The sequence below is a fragment of the Pleurodeles waltl genome, chromosome 8 (assembly GCF_031143425.1).
Source record: "Pleurodeles waltl isolate 20211129_DDA chromosome 8, aPleWal1.hap1.20221129, whole genome shotgun sequence".
NCBI lineage: Eukaryota > Metazoa > Chordata > Amphibia > Caudata > Salamandridae > Pleurodeles > Pleurodeles waltl.
In genome coordinates, this window is record NC_090447.1 from 693,691,218 (window position 1) to 693,714,942 (window position 23,725).

The 23,725-nt window shown below is 44.1% G+C and overlaps 1 protein-coding gene across 3 annotated transcripts in view; it reads right to left on the reverse strand.

Moving 5' to 3' along the window:
• Positions 1-979: 979 nt before the first annotated feature.
• The window catches only part of ZFX (zinc finger protein X-linked), a 543,920-nt gene continuing 521,174 nt past the window's right edge, over positions 980-23,725 (reverse strand). Inside the window, exon 8 of one of the 3 annotated variants that reach the window (XM_069204818.1) lies at positions 980-6,944. In XM_069204818.1, coding sequence (XP_069060919.1) covers positions 5,758-6,944 — 1,187 coding nt within the window. In that variant the 3' untranslated portion in view covers positions 980-5,757. The remainder of the gene's footprint in view (positions 6,945-23,725) is intronic. The other 2 variants (XM_069204819.1, XM_069204820.1) reach the window with 2 other exon arrangements.

The following is a 23,725-nucleotide window of genomic DNA, read 5'->3' on the forward strand; positions in this document are numbered from 1 at the left end:
TTTAACACTGACTTCTATGTAGATGTTATATACTGCTTCTTAACGGTTTAGTGGGATGCCCACTTCGAGGACGGGGAGTGATTAAAGCATGTGAATCTATGAAAGATCCCATACTGGAGAACAATACCCATGGTAAGCTATTGAAAGGACAAACAAAGACGGTGTTGAATCAGAGCAGAGTAACACACGGCTGAACCAGACAGCGGTAGAAAACTATTTAACGATGGAGTTGATTACCATGCACATTACCAGTAGGAGGAGGAGTCACTCTACCTCGTGACACGAAAAACTTTCTTCTAAGAAAAATGACTTGCACACTTTTGAGCTTAACACTAGATGGAAGGATTATGCAAACATGTATCTACAGCCATACACACCTCAGACATTATATTCCCCATGGAAAAAAATATTGTGTCATTGCACACAGGTACTGGCTTTCACCATGTGCAATATGGACGATGCCTGCAAATATACATTAGGGAAATGCCTGAAGCTAAAGCAAAAAACAAGACTTCACAAAACATTTCCAGTTTCATCACTCGAAAGCTGCAATTCCACCTGTAAACTAGAAAAGTTTTGTAAACACCAGAAGGTTGCAACTCTACACCTAATGCATGGCACATATGGGTGTAGATTTATGACTCTCTCTTTCTGAATTTGGCTCCTAATTTTAGACAGACTAATACCTCTCACTGTTCCAACCAAGGCCCACCCCAAAAATAAAAATAAAACGGGATAATCAATAGTGCACATTGTCTAGCTGGACCCTTTGTTTAAAGTTTCGGTGATATTTAAAGGAAGAGTGAGAGATGGATATAACAAAGGTGAGGAAAGAAAGTTAAGAATTAAAGTTATGCAAATATACTAAAATGTTATGTGACCTGGAAAGAAATATCAAAATTATTTGTGAAATATTTTTTTCTTAGTGATTTACCAATAAAATACATCCAACTGCTATGTAACAGATTATCAACAGGAAAATATTTTCATTTTTATTTCTTACACTATTTCATCACGTACAGTTACAGTAATGTGACATATTCCTAGAGGAAATGATTAGTTATCTCTCTCTGTTTTTTTTTTTTTTTTTTTTACAAAGTGTACAGGGTAAAGGACAGACAATATTTAACAGGGCATTTTACAGAACATTAGCTTAAACACTATGTCCTTGTAAAACTATGTACCTCTTCAAAACATTAAACTGAAACATTCAATTTTAGATAGTAACAAATTGTTTAAAGAAATAAATCTAGCTGGTAAGTAATGCCAGTATGATAACAGTAACTACATTCTCATTTCTGCTTTATACAGACATTTACAAAACACTCATTTTCTGTTCGGTATTGGTTTTTAATTGTATGCTTTAAGAGTATTTACAGCAGATCCGATGCCATGTAAAAGATGCATTTGGCTGTGCTTACAATATTTTTGTTCTTTGTTTTTTCCCCAACTTGTTTGGAAAAAACAGGTAAACCATAGCTGAGAAAAAATGGCGACAAGCTGATAATTAGCTTGCAATAAAGCTACATTTTTTTATGTCAGTAAATAAAACAGAAAACAACCCCAGGAACAACAGTTAACAAAAGCCAATTTACAAATTCCTAGTGAAACATCAATGCGCATGACTGTGCAAGCATGGCTGTCAAACTTTTCAACCAAGCAGCAACGGGGCACAAATGCATCATTAGAAATTGGAAGCACCAGAATGTAAATCATGCACTGAATGTTAAAGTCTATTTGCTCCTTGGCTTTCACTGCACAGGAAAGAGTAGTGTGGTCTAAAGCACAATCTCTAAATATGTTATACTGTACAGGCCTTGAGGCTACAATTTCAACTGACTTTACTTTTAAATGTATAAAATTCACTTTAGTCTGGGCAATATTTAATGCACATAAATCAACTATTCAGTGCTGCACATTAAAGTATTTAGTACTCAATAGGTTCAATTCTATAAAAAACTGTTCTTTAGTACATAAACTCTGTAAGCGGAAATCAACATTATCCACAATCATGCATATGTTTTCTATTAACCTGAATGGTTTGTCGGTGCACACACTAATAATAGAGTAGGAGGTTTGGGTGAAGATATTGCATTTTAAGTCTTGCATCATCGTTGAAAGAAACCATTTGTTTAGGCAAACATGCCAATACGTCCGTACAAAACTTACACCGCACTGCCATTTAGCATCCTTTTGGTGTAGAAATAAGATCATGGGTACATTAGTCTGAAAAAGAAGTGTGAAACGTCTACCATCCATTGCTTTAGCTGATAGATATCTAGGGAACATATTATTTCAGGTAAGTTAACTTTTTCTTCTTCTGCACAAGATGTTCATTAGATTCACAAACTTAGAACAGAGCATAGCTGATTTGAAGGTTGTGTGGTATTATAGCTCCATTGTCTGACACAGGGTAAGACCTGAAGCTGTTCTATGATGGCTCGTACTCTGTGCAACTAGGGTATGTAATGAAGCCAAGCTGGACATTGATATGGATGTCTCCTATTGGTCTATCTGATAGTACTGAAATCCACTGGATCTCAGTGTTGACATGTCTGCATAACAGATGGAGCTGGACGTCACTCCCACAAAGTGGGAGTGTCTTTTCTCTAACCCAACACTGCAGGCAAGACTGCGCTCTGAAAACAGTACTACATTCCAAACCTTTACGGTCTCATTGGAGCCAGGACAGGTAACAAGGATGTGTGCCTCATACTTATCAGCAGTGCCATCTCAAATTGTGCTGCCTGCGCCATACCTTACTCGTCAATTGGTTATAAGTACACATAAAGTGAACATGTATTTTCCCAAAATATGGTTTCCCTTTGCCCTGATTTACTAAGACTATACATATCTTGGAACAATCACTTTATCCTCCTCAGCTAGACATTTTTTATACAGCAATGTGAACTCTGTGCAATCAGACAAAGCATTGACCATTTGTCTTTGATAAAGGTGACAGAATATGAACATAAAGCTCTGGTATGAACACTTTGTAAGGAATCCTTAATGTTAAAAAACAAAATATATATCCTACAACACCTCTGAGTAAAGGTAAAACATACACCTACTGGTATATTCCCTCCCATGGGTGAAAGTGAGCATCAGCATTACTGAGAGACTGTTTGTGCCGTATTTGGGATCACCTTTCCTTTAGACTAGATCCCTTCAACACCAGGAAGAGACCATTACAAATAAGAGTATCTGATTAACTGTTACCAAGATTTTAGAATGCCAAGGACATGACCTACAACTACACAGGGCACTCATCCTCTTCTGTGTTCTCCTTGTAAGCCTGTACTGAAGGAAATAAGTAAATGGAACCAACAACCAAATTATAAACAATAAAAACCTTCAAGTCCGAGTTTTATAGGAGGGTTCAAAATCTGAAGATGATTGGAGTGTCTTTGGAGGGAGGTAAACAGACCAGAGAGCTCAACAGATGCAAATATGAGGCATCTTGAAACGAGTACTAAAGATACAGCTCCACAAAGTAAAAGGTTAAATTCTAAAATTCAGATTTTAAATTTAATTTAACAGATTTATATAAATTTAGAAGATCAAACAAACATGCCTCAACCACGAAAATATACTTAATGAAAGCATGCCTCCGAGTGAAACAAAGAGAATAATGTTCCTGAGCTGGCTAGAAGAGGAAAGTGATTAGGACAGCATGCCCACAAAAGAAAATTAGGTTGAAAAGGTTTTGAAGACCTCTAATCTCTATCTTCACAATGTAAGCCAATCTAAATAGCCTATTAATGAACCAATAACAAAGATATTCCAGGAATAAAGTTTAAATGCACAATTATTTATCCAGCTAATTATAAATGTGCACAGTACACCGGAACCTTAGTCAACAGAATTGTTTAGAAAATGTATGTTGTTGTTTTTGGTATGGTGCAAAAATATATCAGGAATTTCATGGGCATTTCATAGACATGTGAGTTTGTGATTCTTATCACAGAAAAGAAGGGGAAGCACCTGTCTTCGAAACAGTACACTTTTCCATGATGAAACTCAACAGCGCAGTTTCTTGCAAAACACTACTTAGAACAAAGGAATGTTGGGAACTCCACTGAAAACAATGGAGTGATCCAGCCTTTAATGGCTGATGGCTGGTAGAAGCCGGAGCTCCAACATTCCAATGTTGTGCTTCGCAGCTGTTTCTGTGAACAAAGGCCTCATTGAGCCCAAGGGGATTTCAATCTTTTTTTGGCTCCCTGAGTTCTTTGTTTGATTTATTAGAACATTCTGTTCTCTAGTGGCAGAGTGTTCTAATAGCTTTATAGCCCTCCTTAGTTGGGCTATACCTGCATTAAAGTCACGCTCTCTTTGGCTCGGGCCTTTAACAATGGCGCAGGCCTTTAATGGCCAGCCTAGCCCGCTATAACGCTATAGTGTTTCTTGCAAACACCAAAGTATGTAAAGAATTGTCAGTACGGTGCTAGTGACCGTTATTAACTAAGGGAACGTATAGTTCTTTATCAAATCTAAGAGAGGCAACTTATTACTTCTAAGGGACAACTTATTATATTCAAGGGGCTTAATTCATGAAGACAGGTGTATAAGTGGCTTTATAAATCGGGCCTAAAATATTAAAATGATCCGTAGATACAACTGTTGCTCATGGCTCAAAGGTTATGTTTATTACATTTAAAAGCACTGCACATGCTGGGGAGTCACTTTAGTTAGAGAAATTATAGAGGGGGCCTGAACATTTCGAAGATATTTATTTGTCTGTGTTTTCACTATATATCAGTGAGCACATTTGGAGCCTTTCCAACTGCTGCTGAAACTACATGTGTTCTTTATTTTGACTGCCTTCAATGAACTTCAAGTACGGTGGGATAGTCACACATGCTGCTACGTGTTTTTGATAATCAAAACGCTAAATTAAATAAACTAGATCATCATTATTGCCTTCTCTTATCTAAATAAGAAGCATTCAACGTGTACGATGGTATCTGCTACAATGTGAATACATGTATCTCAATATAGCTGAAGTGATTCAAAGCAAATGATTATAACTATTGGGAAAAGGGAATAAACAGGCACAGCCCTAATAGCAGAACAGAAACAGAACAATTTCAGATGGCCAGTTTGTAGTTGGAAAAATTCTATTTAGATACAAAAACCAGAAATGGTATTTTGTGATAGACAGCTACCAAGAAAAAACCCTACCGAACAGAGTGAGAAAATTTGAAATACTACTAAAAGCATGCCCAAAACATTTTTTTCAAGGCAAGGTGCCATTTTTAATAACATAAAAAGGGACAACTGTACAGAAAGTAGAACACATTGTGTCCTGCAAGTTGTGGTTTGTAGGGTTACTGCACTAGAGAACAAAGTTTTTCCTTAAAACACGCAGCATCTCTCACTTTCAACATGCATTTTATACACATTTTATTATGAGAAACAGACTTCTTAACTGAGCTGTGATAGACTGGAAATTGAAAGGTAAAGAAAATGTGTAAAATAAAGACGAGAAAGAGAATGCAGCAAACCTTTGCTTTAATTGTTGCCATCATTTCTTCAATTATACAGACTGACTGGGATTCAAAGAACAGTATTAGACAATAGTTTAATTAAAATGGTTAACCTACTCAATAATTCTCTTTTGTATAGCAAATGACTGAAATGGACAACAAGTCTTGTTTTGAATTTGCTGATTCACTTTAAAATATTACCCTGCGCACAGCATGGTCCTTTATTTGACGTGTCACTCATTAAAAAAAATGTCAGTAAGAGGAAAATTCATGGTGTGCCAGCTTCTTTGTTGTGATGTCGAATGATGTGCTGGTTCTTCTCTGATGGTCGCCGGAAACCTTTTTTACAGTAGTCGCATCGGTGAGGGTAGTCTTTTGTATGAATGGAAATAACATGTCGTTTAAAGCCAGAGGCATCTGTAGTGCTATACTCACAGTGGTCGCATTGGTAAACTTTCCTGCCGATGTGTATTTTCATGTGTTTTTTTAGCTCATGCTGGTGCTTAAAGCCTTTTCTGCACTTCTTACACCTAAATGGAATTTCCTTAGTGTGAACAGAAAGAATGTGACGACTTAAAACAAAAGGATCAGCAATTTTGAAGTCACAATGCCTACATTGATGTGTTTTTTTACCCTTATGAGAAGACATGTGCTTCTTCAGTTCAGAGGGGCGGTGAAAACCCTTGTCACACATGTCACAATTGTGAGGGTAATCTTTTGTGTGCACTGAAATTATGTGTCGTTTCAAGTCACTGGTGTTTGCGCTCTTGTGGTCACAGTGCAAACATGGATGCAGTTTACTGTCTTGGTGCATAAGAATATGCTCTTCCATGTCTTTGGTGTCTGCAAAAGTCTGAAAACAAATGTCGCATTTGAAAGGTAGCTCCTTGCTGTGCCTCGTCTTCACATGCGTTTTTAGATTGGAAGAGTCCGCTGACCTGTATTCGCAATGTTGGCACTGGTAAGGCTTTTCTCCTGTATGGATGCGCATGTGTTTTTTGAGTTCCGACGGGTGACGGAATCCTTTGGCACACTCTACACATATATGAGGAAAGTTCTTGCTGTGAACCGCTAATAAATGACGACTGAGGAGTCCTTGCTCTGCTGTTTCATAATCACAAAACTTGCACTTGTTCATTTTAGTGGCAGCTTTGTCTTTGTGTATTATCTGATGCGTGAGTAAGGCACCCACATGAGAGAATTCCTTCCCACACTCATCACACTCTATGGTCTTTTCTGTTTTGATGGTCAGTTTGTGGCTCTCAAGATGGTTATGCAGACTTGCCTTTTTGTTGGTAGTATAATCGCAATCTGTGCAGCGATATTTTTTCTTGGTAAGGTACTCTGGGTGATTTTTCATGTGTCTCTTTAAGAAGCCTCGAGATTTGAATTTCTTCCCACAGATCATACAAGGATAAACAGTCAGGGGGTGGCCGTCTGGACCAATAATTATTGCTGTTATGAAAAACAAAATGAAAACTAAATTAGCTAAAAATAAATATTTAACTATATGTCCACTGAATTGACTATGTTTTTCACATATGATACAAAACAATATGCATACAGTCAATCACTTTCCCAAACCAAAGCTTTTACATCACATATCAGATATGGACCACTACCAGTGGTGATAACTACCATATAGTACTAAGGCACTTTTTTTAGACTAATGCCTTCAAATACAGCATAGCCTAGCCTCCTATCTCTCTTCACTTGTTGATATCTATCTATATATGTATTCGTCCAGCTGTAATCTCTTTTCTGTTTCTGGAGTTCTTCCTAATTACCCCTTTTCTTATTTGTGCACTATCCGTTTTGGATTGCTTTCTCTTCTGAATAACCCCTGGAATGCATTGGCCCTCTCAATCTCCTGTGCCTCTAGCCTGAACTCTTTCCATATTTTACTTTGGAATATCTACTATATCTGCATGTTGCCACTATTCTCCGTTTATGTAATGTCATTCTGTTTCTGCTAAAACTGCTGTACCAACCATAATACTTATCCTGATCAGCGCTTTTGTGAAAGTGCTATATAAATCCAATGAAATAGTGGTGAAATGTAGGATATGTATGATATTTAGGATTATTAAATAACAGCATTCCCCAAACCTAACTTAGTAGTACTGGTGCACCTCTAATGACCATTACAAAGCAGCTATAACGGTCTCCTTCTCCCCAGCTTTATGGAATTTCAAACTTTCCTTACAAAAATGTGATTTCTCTTTGGAGTAAAGTACCATGGATTTCCTTCAACAAACATGTTTCTGTTATATATATATATACACTGCTTTCATTGCTTAGTTCTCAAAATTGTAGGAGATAAAGGAACTAAAATGTAAACGAATTAGCAGATGAAATCAAGCATTGTCACTAACCAAGTGGAACCCAGAGTTTGATTAGTTGCTTACATTTTTGTCAAAGAAGCTATTAGACCACATGTCCCTAGAATGTTTGGAATGTTTGATGTTTGCAAAGAGATGGTGTGTGATTATTTCATTTGGATAGTGTGTGATAACTCACACAGATTTAGTAAGTAAGCACTGCAGCATCAAGGTCTCTAGAGATATAGGCCCTCATTCTAACCCTGGCGGTGTAACACCGCCAGGGCAGAGGGCAGAGGAAGCACCGCCAACAGGCTGGCGGTGCTTCCAGGGCCATTCTGACCGCGGCGGTAACGCCACGGTCAGAAAATGGGAACCGGCGGTTTCCCGCCGGTTTTCCCCTGGCCCAGGGAATCCCCATGGCGGCGCTGCAAGCAGCGCCGCCATGGGGATTCCGACCCCCTTACCGCCAGCCTGTTCCTGGCGGTTTTCACCGCCAGGAATAGGCTGGCGGTAACGGGTGTCGTGGGGCCCCTGGGGGCCCCTGCACTGCCCATGCCACAGGCCCCCTAACAGACCGTGAAAATCGCGACAGGTGCCACTGCACCCGTCGCACCCCTGCAACTCCGCCGGCTCCATTCGGAGCCGGCATCCTCGTTGCAGGGGCATTTCCGCTGGGCCGGCGGGCGCTCCTTTGGAGAGCGCCCGCCGGCCCAGCGGAAATGTAAGAATGGCCGCCGCGGTCTTTTGACCGCGGTGCGGTCATTTGTCGGCGGGACTTTGGCGGGCGGCCTCGGCCGCCCGCCAAAGTCTGAATCAGGCCCATATTGTCTACAACAGTGACAAAAGTACCAACAGAGGTAACGTGTAAAAACAATTATATTCAAGTCCCCACCAACATAGAGTAGGATTATAGGAGTGTTCAGGCCCTCATGGATATAGTGTGTGACAGAATTCATGCCCATGTCCCCACAAAGATAAGGTGTGATTATTAGGATATTCAAGTCCTCACAAAGATAGCGGGAGAAGGTAACTGTGTTTAGATCTTCACTCAAATAGTGTGTAATGACAGCGCTTGAACCCCCATGCAGAGTGTGTGAAGATAATGATATTCAAGTCTAAAGAGAGATAGTGTATGAACATAATGTTGGATGGAGAACTGAATATTTTTGAATCAGGCATTTCTAGACACCTGTTGGGGAAATTCCCGTGCCTGTTCCTATTCTGAGTCATGCAGCACCCGGCCAAAATCATCCTCCCACCTACACTGTAAGGAGACAGGCAGAGTCCCAGTGTGTTCCCGAATGGCTCTGTAGATCCATGTTATTAGGCGCCGCCCAGCCCCCATGTGTATGAGAGTCTGAATGACAGTGTGTGTTTGGGGCTTCATGTTCTGTGTTGACCAAAGGCCATGAAAGGTGTGATGCAGTTGCTGGTAAATCAGAAATCGTCCACGGGGAAGAAAATGGTCTAGGAGAAGTTGGTCAAATGTGAGAAAGTGGCCTACAGTGAAGAGGTCGCCGGCTATGGTCAGGGATTGCTTGTGCCACGCATGCAGCTGAGAAGTAATGAGCCAGGGAAGCGTGTGAGACCCTGCAATGGAAACAACAGAGCATACAGCAGATTGTGTTGTGTAGGGTGAGAGACTAGCCAGGCACTTGCGGGCGATTGTGACCTGTAGCGACAATGTGGATTGAGGCGTAGTGTTGGGAAGCAGAAAATTTCGGACCATGGCCAGGAAAAGAGGGTGTCAACCCACCAGCCATCTCCAGACCCACTGTGCTGCCAGATAGTATGCCTCAAATGATGGGGTTCCGTGCCCAACCCTGCCCACTGGCAGCTGCAGCTTCTTCAGTGCAGCAGACATCTCAAAGATATAGAAACAGGTCATCTGCATTCAGTGACACCGCTTGGGTTGCATCGTCTAGGGGATTTTCTGGGCTTCTTCCTCCAGTGAAGTCGGAGGGCCAGAGGCTGCATGGCAATGGCAAACAGGAGGGGAGAGATTGGGCAGCCCTGCTGAGTGCCTCTACCCACTGAGAAGGGCGGTAAAACGAGCCAGCCTAGACAGAGTCTAGAAGGTAGGGTTAGCTTAAAATAGTTTAGTATACGTCAAGAAGCGTTTCCCCACCCCCATCTCAGCCAGCACCCGGAAAAAATAATCCCAGGTCGGGGAGTCAAAGGCCTTTTCGAAGTCCAGTATCAGACATACCATGTGTGGGTACCTTCGGGAGGCCCGATTTATGATGTGAAAGGGACAGTGGATATCCTGGGACCAACTGCATCTTGGAACAAAGACATTTTGGTTTGGGTGTAATAATTCTGGTAGAAATTGTGCATACCTTTCAGCGAGGATTTTCCACAGGATCTTATAGTTGGTGCCCAAATAGCGATCGGCCTGTGTGAGGAGAGAGGGACAAGGTCTCTGTCTGGCTTCAGGAGAGACACCAGGAGGGATTCATGGTGGGACATGGGGAGTTCCCCGAAGTGCAGGGCCTCGTTGTACATCTCCTGCAGTCGGGTGCTAAGCTCTTGGCAAAGGCGATATAGTATTCGATTTGGGAACCTGTTAAGGCCAAGGGTCTCGTTTTTGGCCAGGTCTTGTATGGCTTGATTGATTTTAGGGGCTGTGATACAGGCATCCGTGCAGACTGTAGTGGGAGCAGGGAAGCGAGGAACAGTAAGACCTGCAAAAAATAAAAAGTGCCAGTGGCATCCACGTCTGGAGGTGGGGTTGCTTAGTAAATGGAAGAGTAGTAGGCGTGAAATGCTTATAGGAGATCCAGCTGACGGTATACCCCTCCTCACCCCAGGTGCCAACTGTAGGAAAATGGCCATTGCTGCAGTTACCCCCCAACTTTTTGCCTGATATTGATGCTGACTTGACTGAGTATGTGCTGGGACCCTGCTAACAAGGCCCCAGCATCAGTCTTCTTGCACTAAAAATGTACCATTGTTTCCACAATTGGCACACCTCTGGTACACAGATAAGTCCCTTGTAAAATGTACCAAGGGCCCGGTTTGCCAGGGAAGGTCCCTAAGGGCTGCAGCATGTATTGTACCACCTTAGGGACCCCTCACCTAACACATACACACTGCCATTGCAGATTGTGTGTGTTGGTGGGAAGAAAAAGGCAAAGTCAACATGACACCCCTCTCAGGGTGCCATGCACACAAAACACTGCCTGTGGCGTAGGTAAGTCACCCCTCTAGCAGGCCTTAAAGCTCTAAGACAGGGTGCACTATACCACAGGTGAGGGCATAGCTGCACGAGCAATATGCTCCTACAGTGTTTTAGTCCATTCTTAGGCATTGTAAGTACAATGTGGCCATATTAAGTATATGGTCTGGGAGTTTGTCAAAACTAACTCCACAGTTCCATAATGGCTACACTAAATACTGGGAAGTCTGGTATCAAACTTCTCAGAATAATACACCCACACTGATGCCAGTGTTGGATTTATTACAAAATGCACACAGAGGGCATCTAAGAAATGCCCCCTGTATTTTACCCAGTCCTTCAGTGCAGGTCTGTGCCAGCATGCCACTGTCAGATGAGTTTCTGACCCCCTGGGGTGAGAGCCTTTGTGCTCTCTGGGGCCAGAAACAAAGCCTGCACTGGGTAGAGGTGCTTCACACCTCCCCCTGAAGGAACTTTAACACCTAGCGGTGAGCCTCAAAGGCTCATGCTTTGTTTTACAGTGCCCCAGGGAACTCCAGCTTGTAGAGATGCCCAGCCCCGGAGGGATAATTAGGAAAAAACAAGGAGGAGTCACCACCTCAGCCAGGACCACCCCTAAGGTGTCCAGAGAAGAAGTGACACCCTCCTTGCAGAATCCTCCATCTTGGTTTGTAGGATCAGGGCCAATAGGGATGGGAATGTGCTCCCCTCCCAAAAGGGAGTGAGCACAAGGATGATATAGCCACCCTCAGGGACAGTAGCATTGGCTACTGCCATCTGAACACTAAAATGCCTCTAAATCCCGTATTTAAGGGCTCCATGAACCAAGCTAGTCATATTCCTGACAACCTCAAGAAAGAAGAAGGACTGCTGAGCTGAAAACCCAGCAAAGAGGAGAAAGAGACACCAACTGACCCGGCCCCAGCCCTCTGGCCCGTCTCCTGCCTCGCAAAGCTGCAAGAAAAGAAGCAACGCGTCCTGCAGGACCAGCGACCCCCTGAAAAGCTGCCAGGGGACTGCCTGTCACACCGAGGACAAAGAAACTTCTGCGGACAGCGGACCTATCCAAAGAAAAGACCAAGAAAACAATTTTTAAAGGGTCTCTCACCTCACTCCAGAAGTGTGAGTCCAACTACTCTGCATCGGACGCCCCCGGCCCATGTCCAGAGAAACCAACTATCCAGTGAGGACTGCCAGGCGACTCCAACGACGTGTCCATCCTGGGCTGACTTCTCTGCACCCCACGACGACACCTGCAGAGGGAATCCCGTGGAATCCCCTTACCGTGACTGCCCGGTACGAAGATATCCGACGCCTGGAGAAGCACTGCACCCGCAGCCCCCAGGCCCATGAGAAACGACCACCGGTGCAGCAATGACCAGCAGGCAGCCCTCACCCTTTCCCAGTCTGTGGCTTGCCCGCAAGGCCCCGTGCCCTGCCTACAGCACCTAAGTGAACCCCAGGTCCCCCAATAGAGTTCTATTGAGAACCCGACTCCCTTGGCACACTGCACCTGGCCGCCCCGTGCCACTGAGGGCATGCTTTTTGTGCCTACTTGGGCCCCCTCCAGTACTCCTCCAAACCCCCCTGGTCTGCCCTCCAACAAGAAGACTGGAACCGGAGTACCCCCTATCTCCATAGGCACCAACGTTATTTTGGCTCCTGTTTGATCTCTGCACCTGACTGGCCCTGTGTTGCTGGTGGTTGGGGTTGCCTTGAACCCCCAACGGTGGGCTACCTATGCCCTGGACACTGAGCCCTTAAGTGTGGTACTTACCTCAGAAACTATACTTTACTTATCTCCCCCAGGAACAGCTGAAAATTGCAGTGTCCACTTTTAAAATAGCTTTTTGCCTTTTTAAAGAAAACTGTGTACAATACCGATTCAAAGTCCTAATTATTATTATGCAAAGTACCTTTCATTTGATGTACTTACCTGCTAAATGAATCTTGTGGCTGTAGAAATAAATTAACAAAATAATATTTTTCTGTATAAAAACCTATTGGCCTGGAGTTAAGTCATTGAGTGTGTGTTTTCACTTATTGCTTGTGTGTGTAGAACAAATGCTTAACACTACACTCTGATAAGCCTAACTGCTCAACAACACTACCACAAATATAGCATTAGTGTTATCTATTATTGCCTCTGTCAAGCCTCTTGGTGAACCCCTGGACTCTGTGCACACTTTGTCTCATGTTGATAGAGTATATACAGAGCCATCTTCCTACACAAACTATTTCCAGGATCAGGCCTGCACAGATATCCTGCTGAGCCAGCCACGCCATGAGTCGGCCAGAATTGTCACTCTCTAGGTGCATCCTCACCATCTAGGTGTTTATGTTGAAGCAGTGCAGCCGCTCAAGTAGGGTGGCAAGTTGGGTTCTGGCATCAGTCAAATCCAGGCTCCAGTAGAATGCATTTCCCAGACATCTCCTGCAGACAGACCATGCTGGGGACCCCTTTAAAGGGGTCACATTCCAATGCCCTGGTATGCACTGTGGCCCAGTTTTCTGTGAAATACTTCTAATATGCTCTTTCTGAGATTCACAAAACGCTGTATCCCCCAGATGCTCTAGAGGGAGATGTCACATTGGCATTAGAGGGATCGGGGAGTTGTACACTACATCATTCATATGTGTGTCATGATGCAAAACTAAGCAACCCAAGTAGTCCGTGTCCGACCGTGTCTAAGATGGAGACTAGGACACAGTCGAGACGAATGTACAGGTTGTGTGGTGTTAAATAGAATGAGTAAATGTGGGTGTGGGGTTACAGAGTCCTCCAGACATCTGCAAGAGCTTAATGGTGAACTCAGCTTGCAAAACATTCCGACTGAGTGTGTGTGTGTGTGTGTGTGTTTTGGGGGGAGAGTTGCTGGGGGGGTGGGGGGGAACACGTTCTAGTTGTGTGTCCAGAATGCAGTTATAGAATCCCCCTAATACACATGGTGTGTGGGTCATAAGTGCTAGTGTCCCTAAAAGCTCGGTCCAGAACACCCCCTCATCTGTCGTGGGGTGTAAATACTGCTTATGAGTATACGAGCACTGTCGAGACGGCCATCTACCTGCACGTATCGACCCTCTTATCTATAACATTGTCTAGCACTTGAAGGGGACACCTGGTCAGATCCAAATAAGTGCTCTGCGGGCATAAGCGGAGTAAGTGGTAACGTAGTTATGCGGTGACGGGCATCTGTGCAAAGGGATGGTTGGGCCGCACAGCCTCCACGCTCATGTGACTCCGTGTGTCGAGGCCATGTCCCTAGGGCGGAGAGGGTCTAGCTGCTGCAGCGGGAACTCAGTGATTTGGATGCAGAGGGGGGGGGGGGGGGGGGGGGGAGACCTCACATCAAGAAATAGGATGCAGTGGTTTGAGCTATAGGAGACCATTGGCAGTCTGTGGTGTCATTAACGGTGGGGTCTGACAGCCCTCTTGTGCAGCCTTCTGTCATGGTAGAATCGTCGTCCGAGGAGAAAATAAGGGGGCCTCGCTCCCCCTCCGAGGTGCTGGTGCCGTCCCTCAAAGGACACTGCAGCCTTCAAAGATGGTCACAAGTCCTAAATGATCTGTTTCAGTTGTCAGGGGCCCTGGGGGGAGAGGGAGCAGGAGCAGCCTGTCTGGGCCTGTTGCGCCTCTGATGTTGATTCAGGGAGACGTGGGGGGAGCTCCTCTCCGTCGATGCGGGTGCCTCTCCTTAATGTTCATCAACCTAGTCCAAAGAGGTCTATGGGTCTGTAAAGAAGAGGAATTTGCCATCCACCAGGATCCTAGGGCTGGCTGGAAACAACAGAGTACTGACACCCAGTTGATGGAGGCTCCTCTTCACTGCCAGGAAGGAGGCATGTTGGCACTGCACTGCCTGGGTGTAGTCCGGGAACAACATTACAGTGCTGTTTTCAAACCATAATGGCCCCACCTGCCTAACCCCTGTCAGAATGGCTTTTTGGTCCCTGAAGTGGAGGAGTTTGGCCAGCATCGGGACAGGTCCACATGTCAGCACCCTATGGGCTCTCTCCAGTGAAAATAATTATGTGAGGCTGGATAAGGGGACAAAAGATTTGATCCAGTTGTCTAAGAAGGCCAGTGGGTCACAGCCCTTCACTCCCTACAGTAGTCCCAGGATACAAAGATTACTCCTGTGGAAGTGCCTCTCCGCATCCTCCACTCTCCCCTCAAGCATCCTCACTCTGTCTTGGAGGTCTTGAATGACCATGTGGTGGGCAGTGGACTGCAGTCATAGTTTGGTTAGTGTCTTCTCTCTCTCCGCAACCCTGTCTGTGAGCTTACGATGATCACGGTGAAAGAACTCCAGCTGCAACACCAAGAACTTGTTTTCTGTGGGGATCCGGGATTGTTCGATAGGTGTGAGGATATTGTCCAACTTGCCTGTAGGTCCAGAGGAGTGCTGCGTGGCATCAGGCACTAGAGTGTCCGGCATCAGTATAGGTGCAACTGCCGTGGCAGGTGCCTGGGAGGGCACAGTCAGCCTCAAGCGACCCAGCTAAGGAGGGACACTGGGGGCGGCTAGGATCTGGTCGGGAAGGGAGTGGATCTGTCAGTGTCCAGCTCCCTTAGCGAGGTGAGCTGCCCCAATAGCTAGAAGATGGGGGTGTCACTGAGCTGTTGTGGCCGTAAGCAGTAGCACAGAGCGGCAGGCAAGACAGGGTCTGCCCCTTGGGTCCCCCAGGCAGCAAGACCAAGTGAGGGTGGCAATGGAGTCCATCTCGCCCAGCCGGGTGATGCAAGGTCTGGAAGGCTGGCAGATGGGGAACTCCTGTTGGTTCAGGCCGTTAAGCTGATTTAAGCTAGTCCTGGCAGGTGGACATGCCCATTACCACTCCACAGGAGCACTGTGCGGGGTCTGACACAGGGCCTCTCCCATGCAGAGGGGATTCAGAGCTTGTGGCGGCACCCCCACTCAGAGATCAGGGGCTCTCGGTGCACCTGGAGTCCTTTACAGTGTGTCCTAGGGAGAGGGGTTCTCAAGCCCAGCACCTCCCCCACCTGGGCCATCTGTTTGTGGGTCCTCTTGCCCACAAACTCTACAGTTTGGAGCTCTAGGTAGGTCCTTGAGGGGGGCACCAGGGTCTTGGGCCTCACCTACTCTTTTACAACAGTCTCCCACTTCCAGGGACAAGGCCGAGTGACGAGTAGCAGCCGGGGGCACCGTGGGCAGCCCAGCCCATTCCAGAGTCACGCAGGGCTGCAGATACGAGTGCTGGCTGCCCTCACGGGGCTGAGAGGCATGCGCTTATGCACTACCAGAAGTTGGGCCCACCAAACACTGTTGTTCGTCTCCCCCACCCATGGGTGCTGTAGGTCTGTATTGTTAGTGTTACAGCCATTGCACCAGCCAGGCTGGGACCTAGCAGATAGGCTGCAGTTGGAGCAGTGTTCCATTGCATCGATTTAGACCCCCAGATTGGGGTCAGGAAGCAGGATGGTGGCCCCCTGCCACCGAGAAGGCTGCAGCAGGGGGGTTGGCAGCCACCAATGCTGGACTCCTGCAGCCTATTGCAGTGGATCCCTGGGCTGGAACGGGGAAGTCTAGCGATGAACGACCACCATGATGGCTGGCTAACGAACCTTGAACTGACAGTGTGTGAGGTTAATGAAGTTCAAGTTCAAACAGAGAATTCGTAATGACAGGATGATACAAGTTTCCATAGGCTGTGTATGACGGTAATCATGTGCTAGTCCCCACAATGATAGTGTGTTATTATACTGATGTTTAAGTGGCCACAAAATTAGTGTGTGATTATAGCAAAGTTGATGTTACCACAAAGATAATGTGTGGTTATTGTGATGTTAAAGGCCCCAGAAAGATGGTGTATAATGATACACTTGATCAGATTCTTAGTGAAATAGTGTGAAAAGACAATGTTCAAGTCTCTACATAGATATTGTGTGAAGATAATCATGATCAAGGCCCACAAAGGTGTTGAAAGATAATGTTCATGTCCCCACACAGATAGTGTGTGACGACAATGATGTTGAAGACAGCGCATAGATAGTATACAATAACAGACATGATCAAGTCTCCAAGAAGATGGTGTGTCTTGATAGGAATCTTATAGCCCTTGCGAAGATGGTATGTGAAGGTAATCATGGTCAAGTCCCCACAAAGATAGTCTGTTATTATAGCAATTGTAAAGATCCCACAGAGATAGCATGTAAAAATAATTGTGTTCAAGTCCCACTGAAATAGTGTGTAAAGACAGTGCTTGACTCTCCAGTCGGCGAATGTTAAGATAATGATGTCCAAGTCCAAACAGACATTGTGTAATGATAGAATGGTACAAGTTCCAATAGAGACAGTCTGTGATGGTAGTCATGTTCAAGTCCCCACAAAGATAGCGTATTATTATAGTGTGCGATTATACTAATTTTCCCACAGAGATAGTGCATAAAGATAATCATGACCAAGACCCACTGAAATAATGTGTAAGTATAATGTTCAATTTCCAACATGGAGAGTGTGTGAAGATAATGACGTTCAAGTGCAAACAGAGATAATATGTGATAACAGGTATGTTCAAATATCCATGCAGATGGTGTGTGATTATAGAAATCTTATAAAAAATCATGGAGATAAGTGAAGGCAATCATTTTCAAATCCCCTCAAAGACAGTGTGTAATTCATAGTGTCTTTTAAGTCCCAAGAGTGATAGTTTTTTTTATCATAATGATGTTCAAGACCCCACAGAGATTGTGTGTAAAGATAATCTTGTTCAAGTCCCTCTAAAGTAGTGAATAAAGTAATTGCTTGAATTTCCACACAAACAGTATGAAGATAATGATGTTCAGGTCCAAACTGAGATTGTGTGTAGTTATAGGATGTTTCAAGTTCCACAGAGACAGTGCGTGAATAATCAGGCTAAAGTCCACAAAATGATAGTATGTTATTACAATGATGTTGAGGTCCAACCAAAGATAGTGTGTTATTATACCAATCTTCATGTCCCCACAAAGATAATGTGTGGTTACTATTCAAGGCCCCACAAAGACTGTGTCTGAAGATAATCTTGTTCAAGCCCCCAGTGAAATAGTGTGAAAAGACAATGTTCAAGTCCCTATACAGATAGTATGTCAAGGTAATTATGAACAAAGCCCTCTGAAATACTGTGTAAAGATAATTTTCAAGTTCCCACACAGACAGGGTATGAAGATAATGGCATTCAAGTCCAAACAGAGATAGTATGTAACAACAGGCATGTCTAGAAGTCCACGTAGATTGTATGTGATGATGGGAATCTTATAGCAGGTATGCAGATGGTGTGGAAAAGTAATCATGTTCAAGTCCCCACAAAGATAGTGTTATTATAGCGATGTTCATATCCCCACAGGTAGTGTGTAAAGATAATCTTGTTCAACTCCCCAATAAAATAGTGTGTATAGACAATTTTCAAATCTCCTCAAAGATAGGGTGTGAAGATAATGGTATTCTCAAACAGAAATAGTGTGTGATAATAGGAACGATCAATTGCCAACAAAAATGGTGTGTGAAGGTAATCATGTTCAAGTCCCCGCAGAGAAAGTGTGTGAAGATGATGGTGTTGAAGTCTCCACTGTTATAGTGTATAAAATAATTGTGCTCAAGTCTCCAATGAAATAGTGATTAAAGACAACGTTCAGGTCCCCATAAAGATAGTCTGTGAAGATAATTATGCTCATGTTCCCCACAGACATAGGGGGTCATTATAAGTCTGGCGGTCACTTGATCACAGACTCGTGTTGGCGGTCAGACCGCCGCCAATAAGGCGGTACGAGCACCACATTATGACCACGGTGGTCGTGATACGAGAATGCCAGAACTACCAGGATCAGGAATCCTGCCAGTCCTTATCCACCAGGGCAGCGCTGCCCTGGAGGTTACGACTTTGTTCTCCACCAGCTATTTCATGGCAGTAACACCGCCATGAAAAGGCTGGCAAGAAGTGAGTGCAGGGGTCCCCCTGGCCAGCACCATTGCAATGTTCACTGTCTGCTTTGCAGTGTGCACTTATAGGAATGTTCAAGTAGCAACAGAGATAATGTGTGGTTATAGAGATGTTCACGTCCCCGATATGTGGTTATACACATGTTCAGGTTCCCAACACTTATGTTTGAAGATAATGTCCAAATCACCTTACAGATGGTGTGAGAAAATAATGATATTCAAGCCAATAGATAATATGCAATTGTAGACATGCTCATGACTCCACATATATAGTGCGTTACAGTGTGTGATTATTAAGGTGTTTTTCAATTCACCCAGGAGATAAACTGTGACTATAGAGTTGTTCAAATCCCACAAAAGGTGTTTGAGGTATACTGCCTTTCCCTGCAGTATTTACCCAGCAAGACATTACCATGCATGCCTTTAACAAACCAAAAAAATATCTCACAGGTCATTTTTTGATACTTTACGACTGAGTAACTTAATATGACATTTTGTAAAATAAAAGATTCTGAAGATTCATAGTGGTAACTGTTTTGAAGGAGATTTTTAGCATTCAGGGATGTCATCATCAATGATATAATTTGAAATGTCATCAATGATGTTTGTTTAACATGTCATGCATTAGCAATGTAATGTGTAAGGTTATAAGTAGTGCTTGGAGAGGACGCACCTCATAATTAGCTCTGTAAAATATAACTGGTGAATTCCACTTTTTTCTGTTATCTTATTTCAGACCTCACTATGTCACTTAAATCTTTGGTTTTTTTTTCAGTGCAAGGTAAAATCTTACTACCATACCCAAGTATAACATCACTTTAACCTTCAGGTTTTTCAGTGAATTTGTGTTTTTGATCATATTTAGCTAGCTCCCCCACTGCACTCTGGGCTGTGGGGAGCAAAGAATTGGCCAGGTGCCATGGGCTCCACTCAAGCCTGTCGTTAGTTGCCAACCCGTCCACTGTGCACAGTCATCAGCTGTGTGAAGCGGGGTGTTAGCCCCAGGCCCTGCGGCTAACCCCTGCAGATGCCCATCCCCTGTCAACACCCAACCCATATATTTATTTTGCAGGTACCACAGTACTCCTGAGGTACCTGCTACTCAAGGATCTCTCCATGGCACTGTGCAAGTAACCTGGTGGTGGTGGGTGGGGTACATCATGAGAGAGTCCCGCTGGGTGCCACAGAAGTACTGTAGTTGACAGAAGTACTGTAGTTGCTAGAGAATGACAAAAATACATTTGAGCCCTTAGTGGGATCCCTACAAGATCTACAGCACAACATCCCACAAACAGATGTCTACTGCGTACTTAACATATTATGTTCGATGATATGTGGCTGTAGACAAACATGCTTTGCATAGACTATTAAACAGACTATCCAAATAAGCTGTGGCTAGGCTGTAGGAGATGGAGTTGCTTGAAAAAGTGTTCTGAGAACTGTTTGGCCAACATTGGCTTGTTGACGTGCTAAAACATCTATACAACGGTGTTTAGTAAATGTATGTGGTGAAGACCAAGTAGCAGCTTTACAAATGTCTGCTATTGGGATGTTACCTAGAAATGCCATAGAAACAGCCTTTTTCCTAGTGGAGTGTGCTCTGGGGTTAGCAGGTAACTTTGTTTAGCTTCAGCATATCAAAAGCTTGAATACATTTGACTAGCCATCTGTCTATTCCATTTTTTGATATTGGGTTGCCTTTATGAGGCATTGAAAATGCTACAAAAAGTTATTTATATTTCCTTAAATATTTGGTTCTGTCAATATAATCCCCGAGAACCCTTTTAACATCTAGTGAGTGAAGAGCTCTCTCTACAACCAAGTTTGGTTGTGGGAAAAACACTGGTAATTCAATTGATTGGTAGGCATTGATAACTGGAATTCTAAATAAAGAGATGTGTTGTCTGTTTTGGAGGTAAGCAGATATAGCTGCTAAATGAAGACAAATAGATGTGTATGCTAAGTTTGCTTTCTGTAAATGTAGCAGGATAACAACAATTTCTTGGACTGAGGCTCTGAGTGGGTCAATGTGTTTAGGTTAACAGTAGCATACAAAACATATCCATTTTGCAGCATAACACCATCTGGTTGTAGGTGTACGTGCCTCTTTTAGAAAGTCCATGTATTTTGGCAGTCGATTAAAGTAACCAAACTCTATGACCTCAGGAGCCATATTGCAGAGTTTTGTGGTCTGGATGCCTTACCTGTCCTTGATTTTGAGAGAGAAGATCCTGCCTGTTGGGGAGCTTCTCATGTGGAACTACTGATAGATCAAAAAGTGTTGTGAGCCCCGCTTGACGTGCCTATGTGGGAGCTACTAGGATCATGATGAGTGAGGTTTGCTTCAATTTACGAACTAGAAACGGAATGAGCGGGAGAGGTGGAAAAGCGTGAGCAAATATCCATGACTAGTTCATACATAGAGCATTGCCCTTGGATGAGGGTGTGGGTATCTGGACACACAAGTTTTGACATTTTGTATTTTTTGCGGTGGCTACGCGGTCTATCTGGGGTGTTCCCCACTTTCGAAAGTATTGGTGAAGGGCTTGTGGGTAGAGTTCCCATTCGTGGATTTGTTGCTGCATCCTGCTGAGAAGGTCTGCAAACTGGTTGTCCATGCCTGGGAGATACTCTGCCACTGTCAAGTGAACGTGGTGGTGGATTGCCCAGTTCCAGATAGTTTGAGCAAGATGGGACAAATGATAAGAAAGTGACCCTCTCCGCCCCCAAATCCCGTTTCTGTAGATAATACATGGTTGTCATGTTGTCTGTATGGACTAGAACCACTTTGTGGGAGAGTTGTGGAAGAAAAGCCTTCACTGCTAGGAAAACTGCTTGCAGCTCCAAATAATGGATATATGAAGCTTGTTGAATGGGATACCACAGACTTTGTTTTCTGAGGTTGTTGAGGTGAGCTTCCCAACCTGTCTGTGATGCATCTGTGTGTGATCTGAGGCATATGGCCCTGAAAGGGCCGCCCCTAGGAGAGGTTGGTGGGGTTCCACCATTGCAGAAAGCAGTGAGCTTGGCAGTCCAAAAACACTGACTGACGCTGCTGAGACAAACATTGCTGTAGGGGACGCATGTGCAGTCTGGCATGAGGTACGATGGCAATGAAAGACACCATCATTCCTAATAGCTGCTTCACTGTGTAAGTCTGGTCTTCCTGTAATTGGGAAACGTTTGAAAAGTTTGAATTCGATCTGTGCTTGGATATGCTAACCCATTCTGCGCATTGAGCACTGCCCCTAGATAAGGCTGTAACTGCAAAGGTTGGAGATGGAATTTGAGAAAGTTGATAGTAAATCCCAGAGTGTGAAGGAGATCCACTGTAAGTCGAGTTTGACGCTGACAGTTTTGTAATGTACTGGCTTTGATGAGCCAGTCATCCAAGTAAGGGAAGACATGAATTATCTTGACATCTGATATTGCTAGACATTTTGTTTAGACCCAGGAAGCAATTGTAACCCCAAAAGTAAGACTTTGAACTGGTAATGTTTCCCCGTAGTTTACGAATCTGAGATATTTGCAGTGTGCTGGGTGAATGGGAATATGGATGTAAGAGTCCTTTAGATCGAAAGCTGTCAAAGTCGCCTTGCTGCAACAGTGGAATGACATCTTGGAGAGTGACCATATGGAAATGCTCTGAGAGAATGTAGAGATTTAGTGATCTAAGATATCGAATTGCCCTGAATTACCTGTCCTTCTGCGGTTTAAGAAAGTGTAGGGAGTATACTCCTGACCCTTGCAGTGAGAATGGGACTGGTTCTATAGCCCTTTTGAGAAGAAGGGATTGTACCTCTTCTTTAAGAGGAGTAAGAGGTTCTTGTGAGAATTTGTGAGGGGGAATGTTTGGTGGATTGGAAGTGAGTTCCAGACAATAACCATGTTAGATATTGAGAGAACCCACTGGTCTGTGGTGATATTGGACTATTGTGGATAGACATTTTTTAGTCTTCCCCTTACTGGAGAGGTGTGAGGTGGTGGAAGTAGACACTGGCATGCAGTAGAGGCAGATCCTTTGAAGGTGGATGCCTTCCCTCTGCCTTTGTTGCTTGAACCTCTGTAGGATCCCTAAATGGACCTCTATTGTAGAAATAGGAGCCTTGTTTATTCTGAGAGGTGGAAGCCTCGGTATGGGATGGTTTGTAGCCTTCCCTGAATAGTGGGTAATGACAATTACCATGTTGTGTGGTGGTGAGTAATGCCCCCATAGCTTTTGCTAGCTTATTTAAGTTTTTCTATGGTGTTATCCACTTCTTGGCCAAATAAGTGTACTCTGTCAAATGGCATGTTGAGGACTGCCTGCTGTATTTCTGGCTTGAACCTTGAACACCTGAGCCAGGCATGCCTGCTTATGATAATACTGGCATTGATACTGCATGCTGTGGTATCTACGGCATCAGCTGCACACCTAATGGAATTACTGGAGATAGTTTGTTCTTCGGATACAATCTCTTGCATCCTTTTGCGATGATCCATTGGGAGGTACTGAAGGAGATCCTCCATTTCATCCCAGTAGGCCCTGTCGTAGCATGCCCAAAGTGCCTCTGAATTGGCAATGCGCCAAAGATTGGCAGCTTGTGCAGCTACTCTTTTTCCTGTTGCATCTAGTTTTTAACTTTTCTTGTCAGGAGGGGGGTGAATCTCCTGTGGACTGACTAGTAGCATGTTCTCATGCTGAACTGACCACTATTGAGTATGGAGGGATTTGTGCCCATATAGAGGGTTTGTAGGTGCAGCTTTGTATTTCTTATCCACCCTCTGGGTGATATCCCAAGACCTTTCGCGTTC